General features: G+C 48.0%; 1 protein-coding gene across 1 annotated transcript in view; it reads right to left on the bottom strand.

The window, feature by feature from the left end:
- Positions 1-15,322, bottom strand: part of LOC126457632 (E3 SUMO-protein ligase RanBP2) — a 302,750-nt gene that overhangs the window by 130,754 nt on the left and 156,674 nt on the right. The window contains exon 12 of the mRNA XM_050094102.1: positions 10,181-10,340. Within this exon, the coding sequence (XP_049950059.1) occupies positions 10,181-10,340 (160 nt within the window). The remainder of the gene's footprint in view (positions 1-10,180; positions 10,341-15,322) is intronic.

Here is a 15,322-nt window from a genome sequence, read left to right on the forward strand (position 1 = left end):
GGTGTTCAACTTTAAACGAGGAAAAACGAGTGTGGATGATGCTCGAAGAAGTGGAAGGCCTCTCACCGTTGCCACTGAGGAAACAGTGACTGCAATTCACAATACGATTTTGCAGAAACATTGAACAACGTTGCAGCACACTGAAACCACATTTGGAATTTCCCATGGGTGTGCTCGTGACATTGTTGTGGATATTTTGGGAATGTGAAAAGCTTCAGCTCGGTGGGTCCCGAAAGACTTCAATACAGATCAGATAAGAGTGTGTTCAGAGCTGTGAAGAAATCGTCTGCCAATGTGAAGCGGATGAAGATGGATTTCTTGCAAGGTATGTGACAATGGACAAAACGTAGGTTCACCACTTTGATCCTGAGACAAAACAACAGTCACCAAAATGGAAACATCCGTCATCCCCTACCCAAAAAAATGCCAGGTGCAGAAATCAGCCAGTAAGGTGATGGCATCTGTCTTCTGGGATGCAGAAGGGGTAATTATGGTGGATTACTTGCAAAAGGGCGTAACTATCAATGTGTTGTACTACTGCACGCTCCTGCACCATCTGAGAGAAGAGATAAAGAAAAAAAGGTGTGGAAAATTGGCACACACAGTTCTCTTGCACCAGGACAGCGCACTGGTGCACAAAGACCTCACAACACTGGAAACTCTGCACGATTGCAAGTTTGAATTGTTAAGTCATCTGCCATATTCTCCAGATTTGGCCCCATCAGACTTTTTTCTTTTTGCAAACCTGAAAAAAGAACTCGAAGGATGAGATTTGACAACGATGATGCAGTGAACGCTTGGCTAAACTCTAAATCAAAGACCTTTTGTTTGAATGGTTTGCAGAAGTTCTCAGTATGCCCAGAAGTGTATTAGTGTACATGGGTATTATATTGAAAAATTAATTGGTATTATGGAATTTCTGTCATTATTTGTGAGGCTAGAAAATTTTCGACTCTCCCTCATATGGTAGTTCTAAGTATAGTAAAATCCTCTTGCTACACCTATCAGCAGACTGACCCTAGAAAGTCAGAAATGTAGGCAGGCGTAAGAAACACAAGAAGCTATCGATTTCGTGCCTCTCTCTTTCTCTGTTTACGAAAACTGCCAACTTTAGTGTTTTAAGCATCATTGTGTCACATTTTATTTACCATAATTTCATTATGGTTGTCTCTCATTAGAACAAGGATAACTTTTTAATGTTGTTTCATTAAAGACTTTTGCTTCCACGTTTTATTTACACCATCGGACATGATCGGAATGAAGAAGCAAACGTGCATTTCATTTGTGCACGTTAGCACTCAGCCACTGCCTTCATGATATATATCTCTCTCTCTCTCTCTCTCTCTCTCTCTCTCTCTCTCTCTCTCTCTCTCTCTCTCACACACACACACACACACACACACACACACACACACACACACAGGTTTTCCTCTTTGTTCCAATAATGTCCAATGGTGTAAATAAAACATGGAAGCAAAACCTTTCAAGAAACCACACAAAAAATATATCCTTGTTCTAATGTGAAACTTATTATTGATAATCCATTCAGTTCAGAGGCGAGAAAGAGTGGAATTTACTGCCATGTTACTTTAAGCAGGACTGTTTACATCTGACATCAGGTCTTACCCACCCAAGACTGTGCACCTAGTACAGATTACTGTATTTCATGCTGAAGTAACAACAATTTGTTTAAGCCTGTTCTAGAGATGCCCATCTTCAAAAGCCGTGCTTATTTGTATACACGCCTGTGAAATTAAGTTAAAGCTTTTGTAATGTAACACAATCAGCAAGTTGCTACTGGAGACACTATCGTCAGATTGTGATTATTAATGCAGTGACTCAGTATACTTTCCCACCCTCCCAAACACTGCAAATCTATAACGTAGGCGGCCATGACCCAACAAGGCGACAATGAAAATGTTGTTTACCATGCTAATGCTACGTTACATAATCGATAACTTTGTGTATAGTCTGCATTTTCTGCTTTGTTCCAAGGCCAACTTAGAACAGGAATTCAATGCACTTTTTGCATGAATCAGTAAGGATACCACTAAAGAAAACTTAAAATATGGGAAATGTTGTAACACACAATCATTAATGGCGGGTAATCATTGCATTGAGAGAATACGACTTCTGCCGGGACCAACAAGAATGAAAGTAAAAAGCAGAAAAAGGTAAAATGCCAGAATGTAAAAATGGGGTTTTACCACAGTTTCAAATCCTGTAATCAGGGAACATTTGTAACCACTGCAATATTATCATTTTACAAAAATTGAGAAGGCCAGTACAAAATTAACAAATAAGAAAAGTGTCTAAAGTGGACTACCTAGTATCCCCCTACTCCTGTGATGCTGAGATAATACAATGTGGCGACAATACTGCTGCAAGCAGTGCTGCATGCACTGTGGCAGAGCAATGACATTACTGGATGGCAAGCTGTCGGTTGCCAGTTCAGAACTGATCACTCACAGTTATTATTTAGTATTTAACATCTTTGAAATGTTCGTGAGATTTCCTATGTTCGTATATTATGCAATATTCAATGTTTGTTTATTCAGGTGTGTGTGTGTGTGTGTGTGTGTGTGTGTGTGTGTGTGTGTGTGTGTGTGTGTCCTTTGAAACACCTGCATCATCACGGCTTCAATTAGGCATTGTAACAGCTGTCACCTACATGGGCAGGAACAGAAATACTAGCAATACATAGTTTGCACGGTCCATACTTTCAGGAGACAAGTGGATTCTACTGTACATTGGGCGTTCGCCCCCCTACGTTACATTTCCAGCACAATGACTTTGCCCTGAGGGTTTGCCTATCCTTGGTCTGCACGCTTTTCTCCTCCAGAGACTATTTACAAATATGAAAAGGGCATCACATGGTGTGGACACTGTAACGATTACAAACAATCTGTTAACACACTGGTCACTCAGGTGTCACCTGCAGGTACCACTCTCCCTCAAGTAACATGCGCTTACAGCAATGGTGGTGCTGCTGAGGACAAGTTTTCATCTGGAGATCAAGTGTTCGTCAAACTCAACAGGCATCCTTGTACCTGCTGGTTATTTCAGCTGCGGCTCATACTTCAGCACGGAGCACTCCAGAACTTGCTCAGCTCCATTCAGGCATTAGCTGCACCTCACAGTTCATCAATCAGTGTTTCGCCAAGGCCAGTCTGAACACTCAGCTGTACACTGTCACACCACACCATACTGTGCCATATCTGTGATGCGACATCTTAACACATTGCACTTCTTCTCAAAGAACCACACTGCACTGCACTACAGATGTTGCTCCAACAGCCACCCAGGATAAGACTCCAGTATTACCACTGCGTACTTTGTTTCAGTTATTCTTATGTGATCATGGACTATCCTTTCCAGTTGTTACAGAGAACCGTACTTTATCAGAACTCCATTTGTATTTATGGTGCTGTTAATAAAAGTGTACCAATTGAAGCCTGGGAACCATCACACTAATCAGCTATCAAGTGCAGTCTTACCATGCAAGGAACTAAAAATTAGAGAACAGTGTTAATTTAGCTGCACATTAGTCATTTATCAATGTTTTCTGGAGACAGTCAAAATCCGACAAAACAGTTGAAATGATTTGACCAAGTTGCCAACTACAACAGATGGAATGAAATTATGTGTGCAGCAAATGTGTACTTTTACTTGGATGGCATAGCCCAGCAGTGGTTCGAGAACAATAAAGATATGCCCAATAGCTGGAATAAATGCCAGGTCGACCTGAGAAAAACCTTTGGTGGCAATCAGCAAGCCTGTGTCGAGGAAGAAGAGTTAAAAAACAGGGCCCAAAATCATGGGAAAATGATAATCTTACAAACAGAATATTTTGGCCCTATGCCACATTGTGAATCCAAATATGACATGAGCTGACAAAATCTCATTCTTGATGACAGGATTTGCAGAAGACATGTACCAATCACTTCTCATAAAGGATGTCGCTACAAAAGAGGAATTCATGAAGTGGTGCCAGTGTACTGACGAAATGTAACAGACAAATGTCTTGTGGAAGAAGTACGACTCTCTCAAACATTATCCCTACGGCAGTTGTGGGACCCCAGTATGATCTCACTTCTCATACATCGGGTTGTGTGAGAAGAGATACAGCATTTTATTGCAGACTGAGTAAGCAAGAGACAGTGACCACAAATGTTGATACCACACATCACGAGGTAATAGAGAATGTTTAAGAAGCAGCAGCTGTCAAGTGACAACACCCAACCAATGCAATTACAACGAAGTCTTTCGCCAAGCACATCATCTTGCAGAACATACATTTGAAAGAAAGAGGACAGACACCATGCTAGTACGTTTCCATGGCGGACACACTGTACACTCCTGCAGAGAAAGATGAGTTTTTGAATACTACTATTTTGCCTGTCATCATCAAACCATCACTACCGTTTTCTTTCATGACAGTTAACTGCGAACTGTTAAGTCTACCAATGAGAGGAATCCCATCATTTCATCCTGGATGAGGTCGCTCCCAAACACACTGTAGCCATTTCCCGTTGCTTTACTGAAGTACCATCCATTCACCTTGGTGTCAAATTCAGAAAAACTAAGTGAAATGACCATCTATGAAGATTAGGTTGCCGCAGATAAAATTCCTCCGTGGACAACAGTTAGGAAGGTGTCAGGAAATCTAACTGACACCATTGACAGCTAACCTACGCAGGCACTAGTCAACTCGGGGGCTTGTTTGTCGAATACTCATCGTCTTCAGCTAAAGAAGCCACCCGAGAAATAATCTGGGGGCACCTATTTAATGTTCTTGAAGTCAGTCTTGGCCCAGAAAATGTAAGAGCAGTCCCAGATTTTCTGATTTCTTGGCACATTCTTGACGTTATAAGTTCACAGAATGTGGTTGTACTGCCAACATTTCACAAAGAACTTTCCTATCAAGTCACACCAGTGGGCATATGGCGTTCAACATGTTTAGTACTATCATCCAGCAGCTGGTATCCTTTGTTGCATTGCAACATATGGGTTTAACTGTCTCCGGTATGACAAGCCGTATATTTTGTCTACCCACAATTCTAACATTCTTTTAATCCTCGCTTCCCCAAATCACAACCCTTAAATACAAATTTTCAATAAAGCTACTATATTTGTTTGAACAATGCTTCACTAAGAGTGGTCATATTCCCTTGAATTACACAATTCCTTTTAATAACTCATATTCAAAGCTATGAATACCACTGTGGAAGTTTAGTAAGTCAACAGGCCCTTCAAACCCACATTTTATCAGCAGTGCTATGGAATTTTATCACAAGAAAGCCTCAGGGATATATGAAGGGTCAAACTATAGGCCTATGTACACAAAGATGCAGTTACAGGGTGTATACGTGGACAAGAAAAACAAATTCTCGGATTTCCCGGTTAAAAATACACTTTCTCCCAGATGAAAATATACTTTTTCCGTGCTAAGTGACAGTGTACTTTTCCTCGGAACTGTTAAACTTATCAATCCTTTGAATGGTTATGGTTTTATACACTGGCGTAGAATTTCCCGGCCCTAAAAAAACGAAACTCAATAAAAATAATAAAACACGTTTTGGAAACATCTTTGATGAGCAGCAACATGTACACTGCATACTTTCGTGATATAGTCAGCTAATAGCAATATCGCTGTTAAGTAGCGTGTACACACAAATAGGGAAAGTTAATCGTTTAATTTAATATACATAGTTTTGCTACAAGAAAAACAAAGCTTTCACATATAATATTGGTCTCTAAGATTAATAAGCTGCAAGAGAAGCTAAGCTTTCACATATAATGTTAATCTTTTATGGATACATTACACTTTAAGATACATCACACAAATGTGCCAGTAAAATTTTTAAAAAGGACATAAATGTCTGATCTTCTGAACTCAAAATTTTTCAAAATGATTGTCCTCAAAGAGTTGATTTTTAAATGACAGTCAAACGCTCTGTGATTTAAGAAACTCATCGTACATTCTCGCACACAGTTCATCTTGCGTTAAAGGAAATTTACTTTGAAACTAACGCTTTTCAAACAACCGTTCGCAATATTTTCCCGTGGCCTATTAGAAATACGTTCGTTTCAGAAGCTGCCAGAGAGCGCCAGATATCAGGATTCACCGCGCTTGCGCAGTTACAATGACGCAGGAAGCCCGCATGTTCGTACGAGTAAAACATTAAAAGATCTCACATTAAGTCATAAAAGAAACAAGACATACCATAAGAGGATACTCCAAAAGCATCGGAATCTCGTGAACCGTACTAAAATGCTTAATTCGGCTTAAAGTGCAGATTCGTATGTTCAGAATCGGATGCAAATTTTGTTGGAGGAGCAGTATTGTTTTCTCATGTTTGGTTCTTTATAATGTTATAATGCCATATGTGCTAGAAGATGAAAGCATGCACTTTTGAAATGCAGCGAACAGTTGAAACTAGCCAGTAGTGTGGAATTAAAAACATCAGTTCAAATAAATTGACTGCCTCAATGGAAAAAATTAATAAAAGCCAAATTTCTTTAGAAAACCAACAAAAAGAGCTTCATTGTTCTGCAAGGCGCTTAATGCTTCACTGTCAGAAAAGTGGAAATAAAATTAAATCTGAACCTAATAACATATTTCAGCCTACCGGAATTATGTGAATGAATTTTATTTCACTTGATAGCTCGTGGCACAGAAATCCATTTTGTTTTCATTTGACGTGAGAGCAAACTAAGAGGAAACAGCAAAATCACTAGAACTCAGGCTGTACATAACCCCTGGATCAACGATATTCCCGAATCGCGGCAATACTAGATAGTATTCCACGAGCGTTTGAGGTAGGACACCAAAAATTTAAAAACAAATCGATTTTTCAAAAATATATTCATTTTGTAGCGCACATCTTCTAAAGAGCCAGATATATGAAACATATATGTTGAGGAAATGTAAGACATGTTATTTGGTCTCACAGGTGCCAAAGTGCAGTGCCATGCCTCTTCATGCAGCATTCTTTTATCACACATCACTGTATTTCGCTCTGAGGAAGTCAAATGTGCATATTTTGTAATCAATGCCATTAAACTATATTCAGGACAGCAGAAATTGAAATGTCTTGTTGTGCCTCTCCTGCATCCAGTCGGCCAATTTGACATCCAGCCCGTCTTTCCTTTCGGGGTTTTTCCCGGATCTCCCGGGTCGTATACACCCCGAGTTACAATGGACTGCTTCTGCAGATTCTATTGATAAGTATAAAAAATCATCAGTGGATATTCTGTGAAACAGAGTTGCCAAAACTGCTTTTCTCTTATCACTGACATATTTGCACTTTCTCCTGATGTCTAGAGCATAATATTCTGCAAGGTTTTTCTGGATTTAGGAGCGTCTCTTGTGCACCAGTTGAGTGCCATCAGAGTGTTCTTTTCCTGTCGTGTCCTCACAGTGTTTCGTAAGACTTGTCCCATTCTCTTCTGCCCATGTCCTAGACAACAATTTTTTAATTTGAATTTCACCACATAGCTTAACAGCCACAACACTACGGAAGCATTTAGGCTTACCTTCACCAATTTAGTGAGTGTATCACACACCACATCAAGAAACTGACCAGCTAAAAATAGAGACTGGCCCTTTGCTTTCCATACCACCATTGAAACCTTCAAAGTTTTGGTCACATTTCTACATCTACAGCCATACTCTGTCAACCACCATGAAGTGCATGGCAGACAGTACATCCCATTCCATTCACGTATGGAGCATGAGAAGAATGACTGCCTTTGTGCATGCAGTAATTATTCTAATCTTATCCTCACAATACCTATATGAGCAATACTTTAGTGATTGTAATATCTTCCAAGAGTTGTCATTTAGAATCTGCTAGTTCAGTTTCTTCAGTATTTCTTTGACACCTTCCCATGGATTACACACACCTGTGACCACCCGTGCTGCCCTTTGCTGAATACGTTCAACATCCCCTGTTAGTCCTACTTGGTACAGGTCCACACATAGGAGCAACATTCCAGAATAGATCACTTGAGTGATTTCTAAACAATCTTCTTTACAGACAGATTGCACTTCCCCAGATTGCCCTATTTCATATACCTACGAAATGTTACACCCAGGTATTTGTATGAGTTGGTCAATTCCAATTGTGCCACTGATATATTATAGTCATAAGAAATTATATTGTTTTTCATTTTGTGGAGTACACAATTTTACATTTCTGATCATTTAAAGCAAGGTGTCAATCTTTGCACTACTTGGAAATCTCATCAAGATCTGACTGAATATTTATGCAGCTTCCTTCAGACAGTACTTCATTATAGATCATTGCATCATCTGCAAAAAGCCTGATTTAACTATTAATACTGTCTCCAAGGTCATTAATATACAATGTGAACATCAAGAGTGCCTGGCGATGACTCTCCAGCCAAGAAAACATGCTGCCTACCAAAAAGTCCTCAATCTAGTCACAAATTTCACTTGATACCCCACATGGCCCTACTTTTGTTAATAAGCATAGGTGTGGTACCGAGTCAAACGCTTTCTAGAAATCAAGAAATACAGCATCTACCTGACTACCTTGATCCAAAGCTTTCAGTACGCCATCTGGGTAAAGTGCGAGTTGTGTTTCACATGATCAACACTTTCGGAATCCATGCTAATCGGCCTGTAGGATGTCATTCTGTTCGAGATACTCCATTGTGTTTGAGCTCAGAATATGTACTAAGTTTCCACAACAAATTGACGACAAGGATGTTAAAAGTAGTTTTGTAGATCACTTTTACTACCCTTATTGTAGACAGGTGTAACCTGTGAATTTTTCCAATAACTGGGCATCTTTTTGTTCGCGGGATCTACGACAGATTATACTTCTAAGAGGGGCCAACTCAGCTGCAAATTCAGTGTAGAAAATGAGAGATTCCATGGGGTCCTGGATATTTGTTCGATTGTAACAATTCCAGCTGTTTCTAGATCACAACGACACTAATACTTATTTCATACATCTTTTCAGTAGTATGAAGACTAAATTTGGACAATTCTCCTAGGTTTTTCCATTGTAAAGGAACATTTGAAAACTGAGTTAAGCATTTTAGCTTTTGCTCTGCTACCCTCAATCTCAGTTCTTGTGTCATTCACTAACTGGTGCAAACAGCCTTTGCATACAACCAGAATTTCTTTGGGTTTTGTGAAAGAACATTTCACAACATTCTGCTACAGCACTATGTTTTGTTTCACCCCTATCATACAGTACTCTGTTCCTTTAGAAGTATCTTTACATTGACTGTATACCATGGAGGGTTCCTCCCATTATGAACTGTTCTCCTGCATACATATCCATGTCAAAAAACCTGCACTACTCTTCATAACTTTTAATACAATGATCCACTAACCAATTTACCTCAGGTCTTCAATAGAATAAGTCTGTACTTTCTTTACTAGAAAACAGTAACCATTCACCTATAGCACACTGATGTATGAAACACAGAAACACGTAGCAGGAAACGTATTCACACTAGCTTTCCAGCTCTTGCTCTTGATATATGTACATATTGAGCTAGCAAAATTTTTTAATCAAAAGCTCAATCCCTCAACACAGAACTCAACCCAAAATTAATGATTTGCTTTTCTAATGGTGCCTCACAATCCAGAAAGGAAGCAAGATTCTCCCACCTCTTGACACAAAACATGTTGCATTTTCATATCTTATACGGTAGTCTGGTATGAGTTGGTCCTACTGTGTTAATAAAACTGGTGACACACTGTTCCAGCTTTGGATGCGAAAGTTTAGCAGGGAAGTTCTGTCTGACCTCCACTTAAAAGGATTTGGGGGGAGGGAAGGGGGGGGGGGTTTGGTAACAGTGAAAGAGGATGAAATGTAACAATACCTAAGGCATTTGGCATGATCTCATTTTATTTTTACGTAAGAATGTGGAATCACAAAATGGGCAACTAATCAACCCCTGGGAGAAACTATATAAATTTAAAGGGAGTAAGAAAGTTACTTGGTTTGATTACTGAAGCGGAATTTAGCAATCTTACTGGTATGAAGTCCACTGCTATGTATAAAATGTGTGTAAACTATGTGTGTATTAACAAATGGTGAGAAATTTCAAACAAGAAGAAAAAATAGTTCCTGTTTTAACACATTTTGTAATTACTGACAGTTAACAAAAAAAAAAATCTGCAATGTATGCTTACCCTTTCAGCAAATGCACGAGCAAGCTGTACTATCAGTCTGACATCAAGTCCATGGTTACCCAAAATTCTTACAACTTCAATTCCATGTTGCAAAACTTGGCGCAATTCTCCTAAATTCCCTTCAACTTGTTTCTGAATGACAGTATATGCAGCTATCCACCTGGATCATTAAAACAATGAAATGAAACAAGCTGTGAATGACAAATACAAAAACATTAAATGCAAAATTACAATATAGAGATTTAAATTATAACATAGATTATCTTAAACGTGATAAGACAACAGGTAGAGACCAACGAAAAAAAAAAATACTTGGCCCATTTCAATGTCACATCTATTAGTGAACCTATATCTCATGCTTTTCGGTGGGAGGGGAACACAAACAGAGGGGGAGAGCGAGCGCGGGGACGGCGGGGGGGCGAGCGCGGGGACGGAGGGAGGGAGGGCGGGGACGGAGGGAGGGAGGGCGGGGACGGAGGGAGGGAGGGCGGGCGGGGACGGAGGGAGGGAGGGCGGGCGGGGACGGAGGGAGGGAGGGCGGGCGGGGACGGAGGGAGGGAGGGAGGGCGGGCGGGGACGGAGGGAGGGAGGGCGGGCGAGAGCGAGATCAGGGACGGTGAGAGCGAGGGCGAGGGGGGAGAGCGAGCACAGGGACGGAGGGAGGGCAAGGGAAAGAAGGGAGGGAACGCATGGAGGGAGAGAGTGGGAAAGTAGGGAGGGAACGCATGGAGGGAGAGAGTGGGAAAGTAGGGAGGGAACGCATGGAGGGAGAGAGTGGGAAAGTAGTGAGGGAACGCATGGAGGGAGAGAGTGGGAAAGTAGGGATGAGAGGGGGGGCAGAGTGGGAAGTAGGGATGGGAGAGGGGCGGCAGAGTGGGAAGTAGGGAGGGAGGGAGGGGGGAGAGAGAGGGACAGTAGGGAGGGAGGGAGGGGGGGGAGAGAGGGACAGTAGGGAGGGAGGGAGGGCAGAGAGAGAGGGACAGTAGGGAGGGAGGGAGGGAGGGCAGAGAGAGAGGGACAGTAGGGAGGGAGGGAGGGAGGGCAGAGAGAGAGGGACAGTAGGGAGGGAGGGAGGGCAGAGAGAGAGGGACAGTAGGGAGGGAGGGAGGGCAGAGAGAGAGGGACAGTAGGGAGGGAGGGAGGGCGGAGAGGAAGGGAGGGAGGGCGGAGAGAGAGGGAGGGAGGGAGGGAGGGAGGGCAGAGAGAGGGAGGGCGGAGAGGGAGGGAGGGAGGGCAGAGAGAGGGAGGGCGGAGAGAGAGGGAGGGAGGGAGGGAGGGCGGAGAGAGAGGGAGGGAGGGAGGGAGGGCAGAGAGAGGGAGGGCGGAGAGAGAGGGAGGGAGGGAGGGAGGGCAGAGAGAGGGAGGGCGGAGAGAGAGGGAGGGAGGGCGGAGAGGGAGGGAGGGAGGGCGGAGAGGGAGGGAGGGAGGGCGGAGAGGGAGGGAGGGAGGGCGGAGAGGGAGGGAGGGAGGGCGGAGAGAGAGGGAGGGAGGGAGGGCAGAGAGAGGGAGGGCGGAGAGAGAGGGAGGGAGGGAGGGAGGGAGGGCAGAGAGAGGGACAGTAGGGAGGGAGGGAGGGAGGGAGGGAGGGAGGGAGGGAGGGAGGGCGGAGAGAGAGGGACAGTAGGGAGGGAGGGAGGGTGGAGAGAGAGTGACAGTAGGGAGGGAGGGAGGGCGGAGAGAGAGGGACAGTAGGGAGGGAGGGAGGGCGGAGAGAGAGGGACAGTAGGGAGGGAGGGAGGGCGGAGAGAGAGGGACAGTAGGGAGGGAGGGAGGGCGGAGAGAGAGGGACAGTAGGGAGGGAGGGCGGAGAGAGAGGGACAGTACGGAGGGAGGGAGGGAGGGTGGAGAGAGAGGGACAGTAGGGAGGGAGAGAGGGAGGGAGGGAGGGAGGGAGGGAGGGAGGGAGGGCGGAGAGAGAGGGACAGTAGGGAGGGAGGGCGGAGAGAGAGGGACAGTAGGGAGGGAGGGCGGAGAGAAAGGGACAGTAGGGAGGGAGGGCGGAGAGAAAGGGACAGTAGGGAGGGAGGGCGGAGAGAAAGGGACAGTAGGGAGGGAGGGAGGGAGGGCGGAGAGAGAGGGACAGTAGGGAGGGAGGGCGGAGAGAGAGGGACAGTAGGGAGGGAGGGCGGAGAGAAAGGGACAGTAGGGAGGGAGGGCGGAGAGAGAGGGACAGTAGGGAGGGAGGGCGGAGAGAGAGGGACAGTACGGAGGGAGGGAGGGAGGGAGGGAGGGCGGAGAGAGGGACAGTAGGGAGGGAGGGAGGGAGGGAGGGCGGAGAGAGAGGGACAGTAGGGAGGGAGGGAGGGAGGGAGGGAGGGCGGAGAGAGAGGGACAGTAGGGAGGGAGGGAGGGCGGAGAGAGAGGGACAGTAGGGAGGGAGGGAGGGTGGAGAGAGAGGGACAGTAGGGAGGGAGGGAGGGTGGAGAGAGAGGGACAGTAGGGAGGGAGGGAGGGCGGAGAGAGAGGGACAGTAGGGAGGGAGGGAGGGCGGAGAGAGAGGGACAGTAGGGAGGGAGGGAGGGCGGAGAGAGAGGGACAGTAGGGAGGGAGGGAGGGCGGAGAGAGAGGGACAGTAGGGAGGGAGGGAGGGCGGAGAGAGAGGGACAGTAGGGAGGGAGGGAGGGCGGAGAGAGAGGGACAGTAGGGAGGGAGGGCGGAGAGAGAGGGACAGTACGGAGGGAGGGAGGGAGGGTGGAGAGAGGGAGGGAGGGAGGGTGGAGAGAGAGAGGGACAGTAGGGAGGGAGAGAGGGAGGGAGGGAGGGAGGGAGGGAGGGAGGGAGGGCGGAGAGAGGGGAGAGAGGGACAGTGGGGAAGGAGGGAGGGAGAGAGGGACAGTGGGGAAGGAGGGAGGGAGAGAGGGACAGTGGGGAAGGAGGGAGGGAGAGAGGGACAGTAGGGAGGGAGGGGGGGAGAGAGAGGGACAGTAGGGAGGGAGGGGGGGAGAGAGAGGGACAGTAGGGAGGGAGGGGGGGAGAGAGAGGGACAGTAGGGAGGGAGGGGGGGAGAGAGAGGGACAGTAGGGAGGGAGGGGGGGAGAGAGAGGGACAGTAGGGAGGGAGGGGGGGAGAGAGAGGGACAGTAGGGTGGGAGGGGGGGAGAGAGAGGGACAGTAGGGAGGGAGGGGGGGAGAGAGAGAGGGACAGTAGGGAGGGAGGGGGGGAGAGAGAGAGGGACAGTAGGGAGGGAGGGGGGGAGAGAGAGAGGGACAGTAGGGAGGGAGGGGGGGAGAGAGAGAGGGACAGTAGGGAGGGAGGGGGGGAGAGAGAGGGACAGTAGGGAGGGAGGGGGGAGAGAGAGGGACAGTAGGGAGGGAGGGGGGGGAGTGTGACAGTGAGGAGGGAGGGGGGGAGAGAGAGGGACAGTAGGGAGGGAGGGGTGAGAGAGGGACAGTAGGGAGGGAGGGGTGAGAGAGGGACAGTAGGGAGGGAGGGGTGAGAGAGGGACAGTAGGGAGGGAGGGGTGAGAGAGGGACAGTAGGGAGGGAGGGGTGAGAGAGGGACAGTAGGGAGGGAGGGGTGAGAGAGGGACAGTAGGGAGGGAGGGGTGAGAGAGGGACAGTAGGGAGGGAGGGGTGAGAGAGGGACAGTAGGGAGGGAGGGGTGAGAGAGGGACAGTAGGGAGGGAGGGGTGAGAGAGGGACAGTAGGGAGGGAGGGGTGAGAGAGGGACAGTAGGGAGGGAGGGGTGAGAGAGGGACAGTAGGGAGGGAGGGGTGAGAGAGGGACAGTAGGGAGGGAGGGGTGAGAGAGGGACAGTAGGGAGGGAGGGGTGAGAGAGGGACGGTAGGGAGGGAGGGGTGAGAGAGGGACGGTAGGGAGGGAGGGGTGAGAGAGGGACGGTAGGGAGGGAGGGGTGAGAGAGGGACAGTAGGGAGGGAGGGGTGAGAGAGGGACAGTAGGGAGGGAGGGGTGAGAGAGGGACAGTAGGGAGGGAGGGGTGAGAGAGGGACAGTAGGGAGGGAGGGGTGAGAGAGGGACAGTAGGGAGGGAGGGGTGAGAGAGGGACAGTAGGGAGGGAGGGGTGAGAGAGGGACAGTAGGGAGGGAGGGGTGAGAGAGGGACAGTAGGGAGGGAGGGGTGAGAGAGGGACAGTAGGGAGGGAGCGGTGAGAGAGTGACAGTAGGGAGGGAGAGAGAGAGGGAGGGAGGGAGGGAGGGAGGGAGGGAGGGCAGAGAGAGAGGGACAGTAGGGAGGGAGGGCGGAGAGAGAGGGACAGTAGGGAGGGAGGGCGGAGAGAGAGGGACAGTAGGGAGGGAGGGCGGAGAGAGAGGGACAGTAGGGAGGGAGGGCGGAGAGAGAGGGACAGTACGGAGGGAGGGAGGGCGGAGAGAGGGACAGTAGGGAGGGAGGGAGGGAGGGAGGGCGGAGAGAGAGGGACAGTAGGGAGGGAGGGAGGGAGGGAGGGAGGGAGGGCGGAGAGAGAGGGACAGTAGGGAGGGAGGGAGGGAGGGAGGGAGGGAGGGCGGAGAGAGAGGGACAGTAGGGAGGGAGGGAGGGCGGAGAGAGAGGGACAGTAGGGAGGGAGGGAGGGTGGAGAGAGAGGGACAGTAGGGAGGGAGGGAGGGTGGAGAGAGAGGGACAGTAGGGAGGGAGGGAGGGCGGAGAGAGAGGGACAGTAGGGAGGGAGGGAGGGCGGAGAGAGAGGGACAGTAGGGAGGGAGGGAGGGCGGAGAGAGAGGGACAGTAGGGAGGGAGGGAGGGCGGAGAGAGAGGGACAGTAGGGAGGGAGGGAGGGCGGAGAGAGAGGGACAGTAGGGAGGGAGGGCGGAGAGAGAGGGACAGTACGGAGGGAGGGAGGGAGGGTGGAGAGAGAGAGGGACAGTAGGGAGGGAGAGAGGGAGGGAGGGAGGGAGGGAGGGAGGGAGGGGGGAGAGAGGGACAGTGGGGAGGGAGGGGGGAGAGAGAGGGACAGTGGGGAAGGAGGGAGGGAGAGAGAGGGACAGTAGGGAGGGAGGGGGGGAGAGAGAGGGACAGTAGGGAGGGAGGGGGGGAGAGAGAGGGACAGTAGGGAGGGAGGGGGGGAGAGAGAGGGACAGTAGGGAGGGAGGGGGGGAGAGAGAGGGACAGTAGGGAGGGAGGGGGGGAGAGAGAGGGACAGTAGGGAGGGAGGGGGGGAGAGAGAGGGACAGTAGGGTGGGAGGGG

This window comes from Schistocerca serialis, chromosome 2 (assembly GCF_023864345.2).
Source record: "Schistocerca serialis cubense isolate TAMUIC-IGC-003099 chromosome 2, iqSchSeri2.2, whole genome shotgun sequence".
In the NCBI taxonomy this organism is placed as follows: Eukaryota; Metazoa; Arthropoda; class Insecta; order Orthoptera; family Acrididae; genus Schistocerca; species Schistocerca serialis.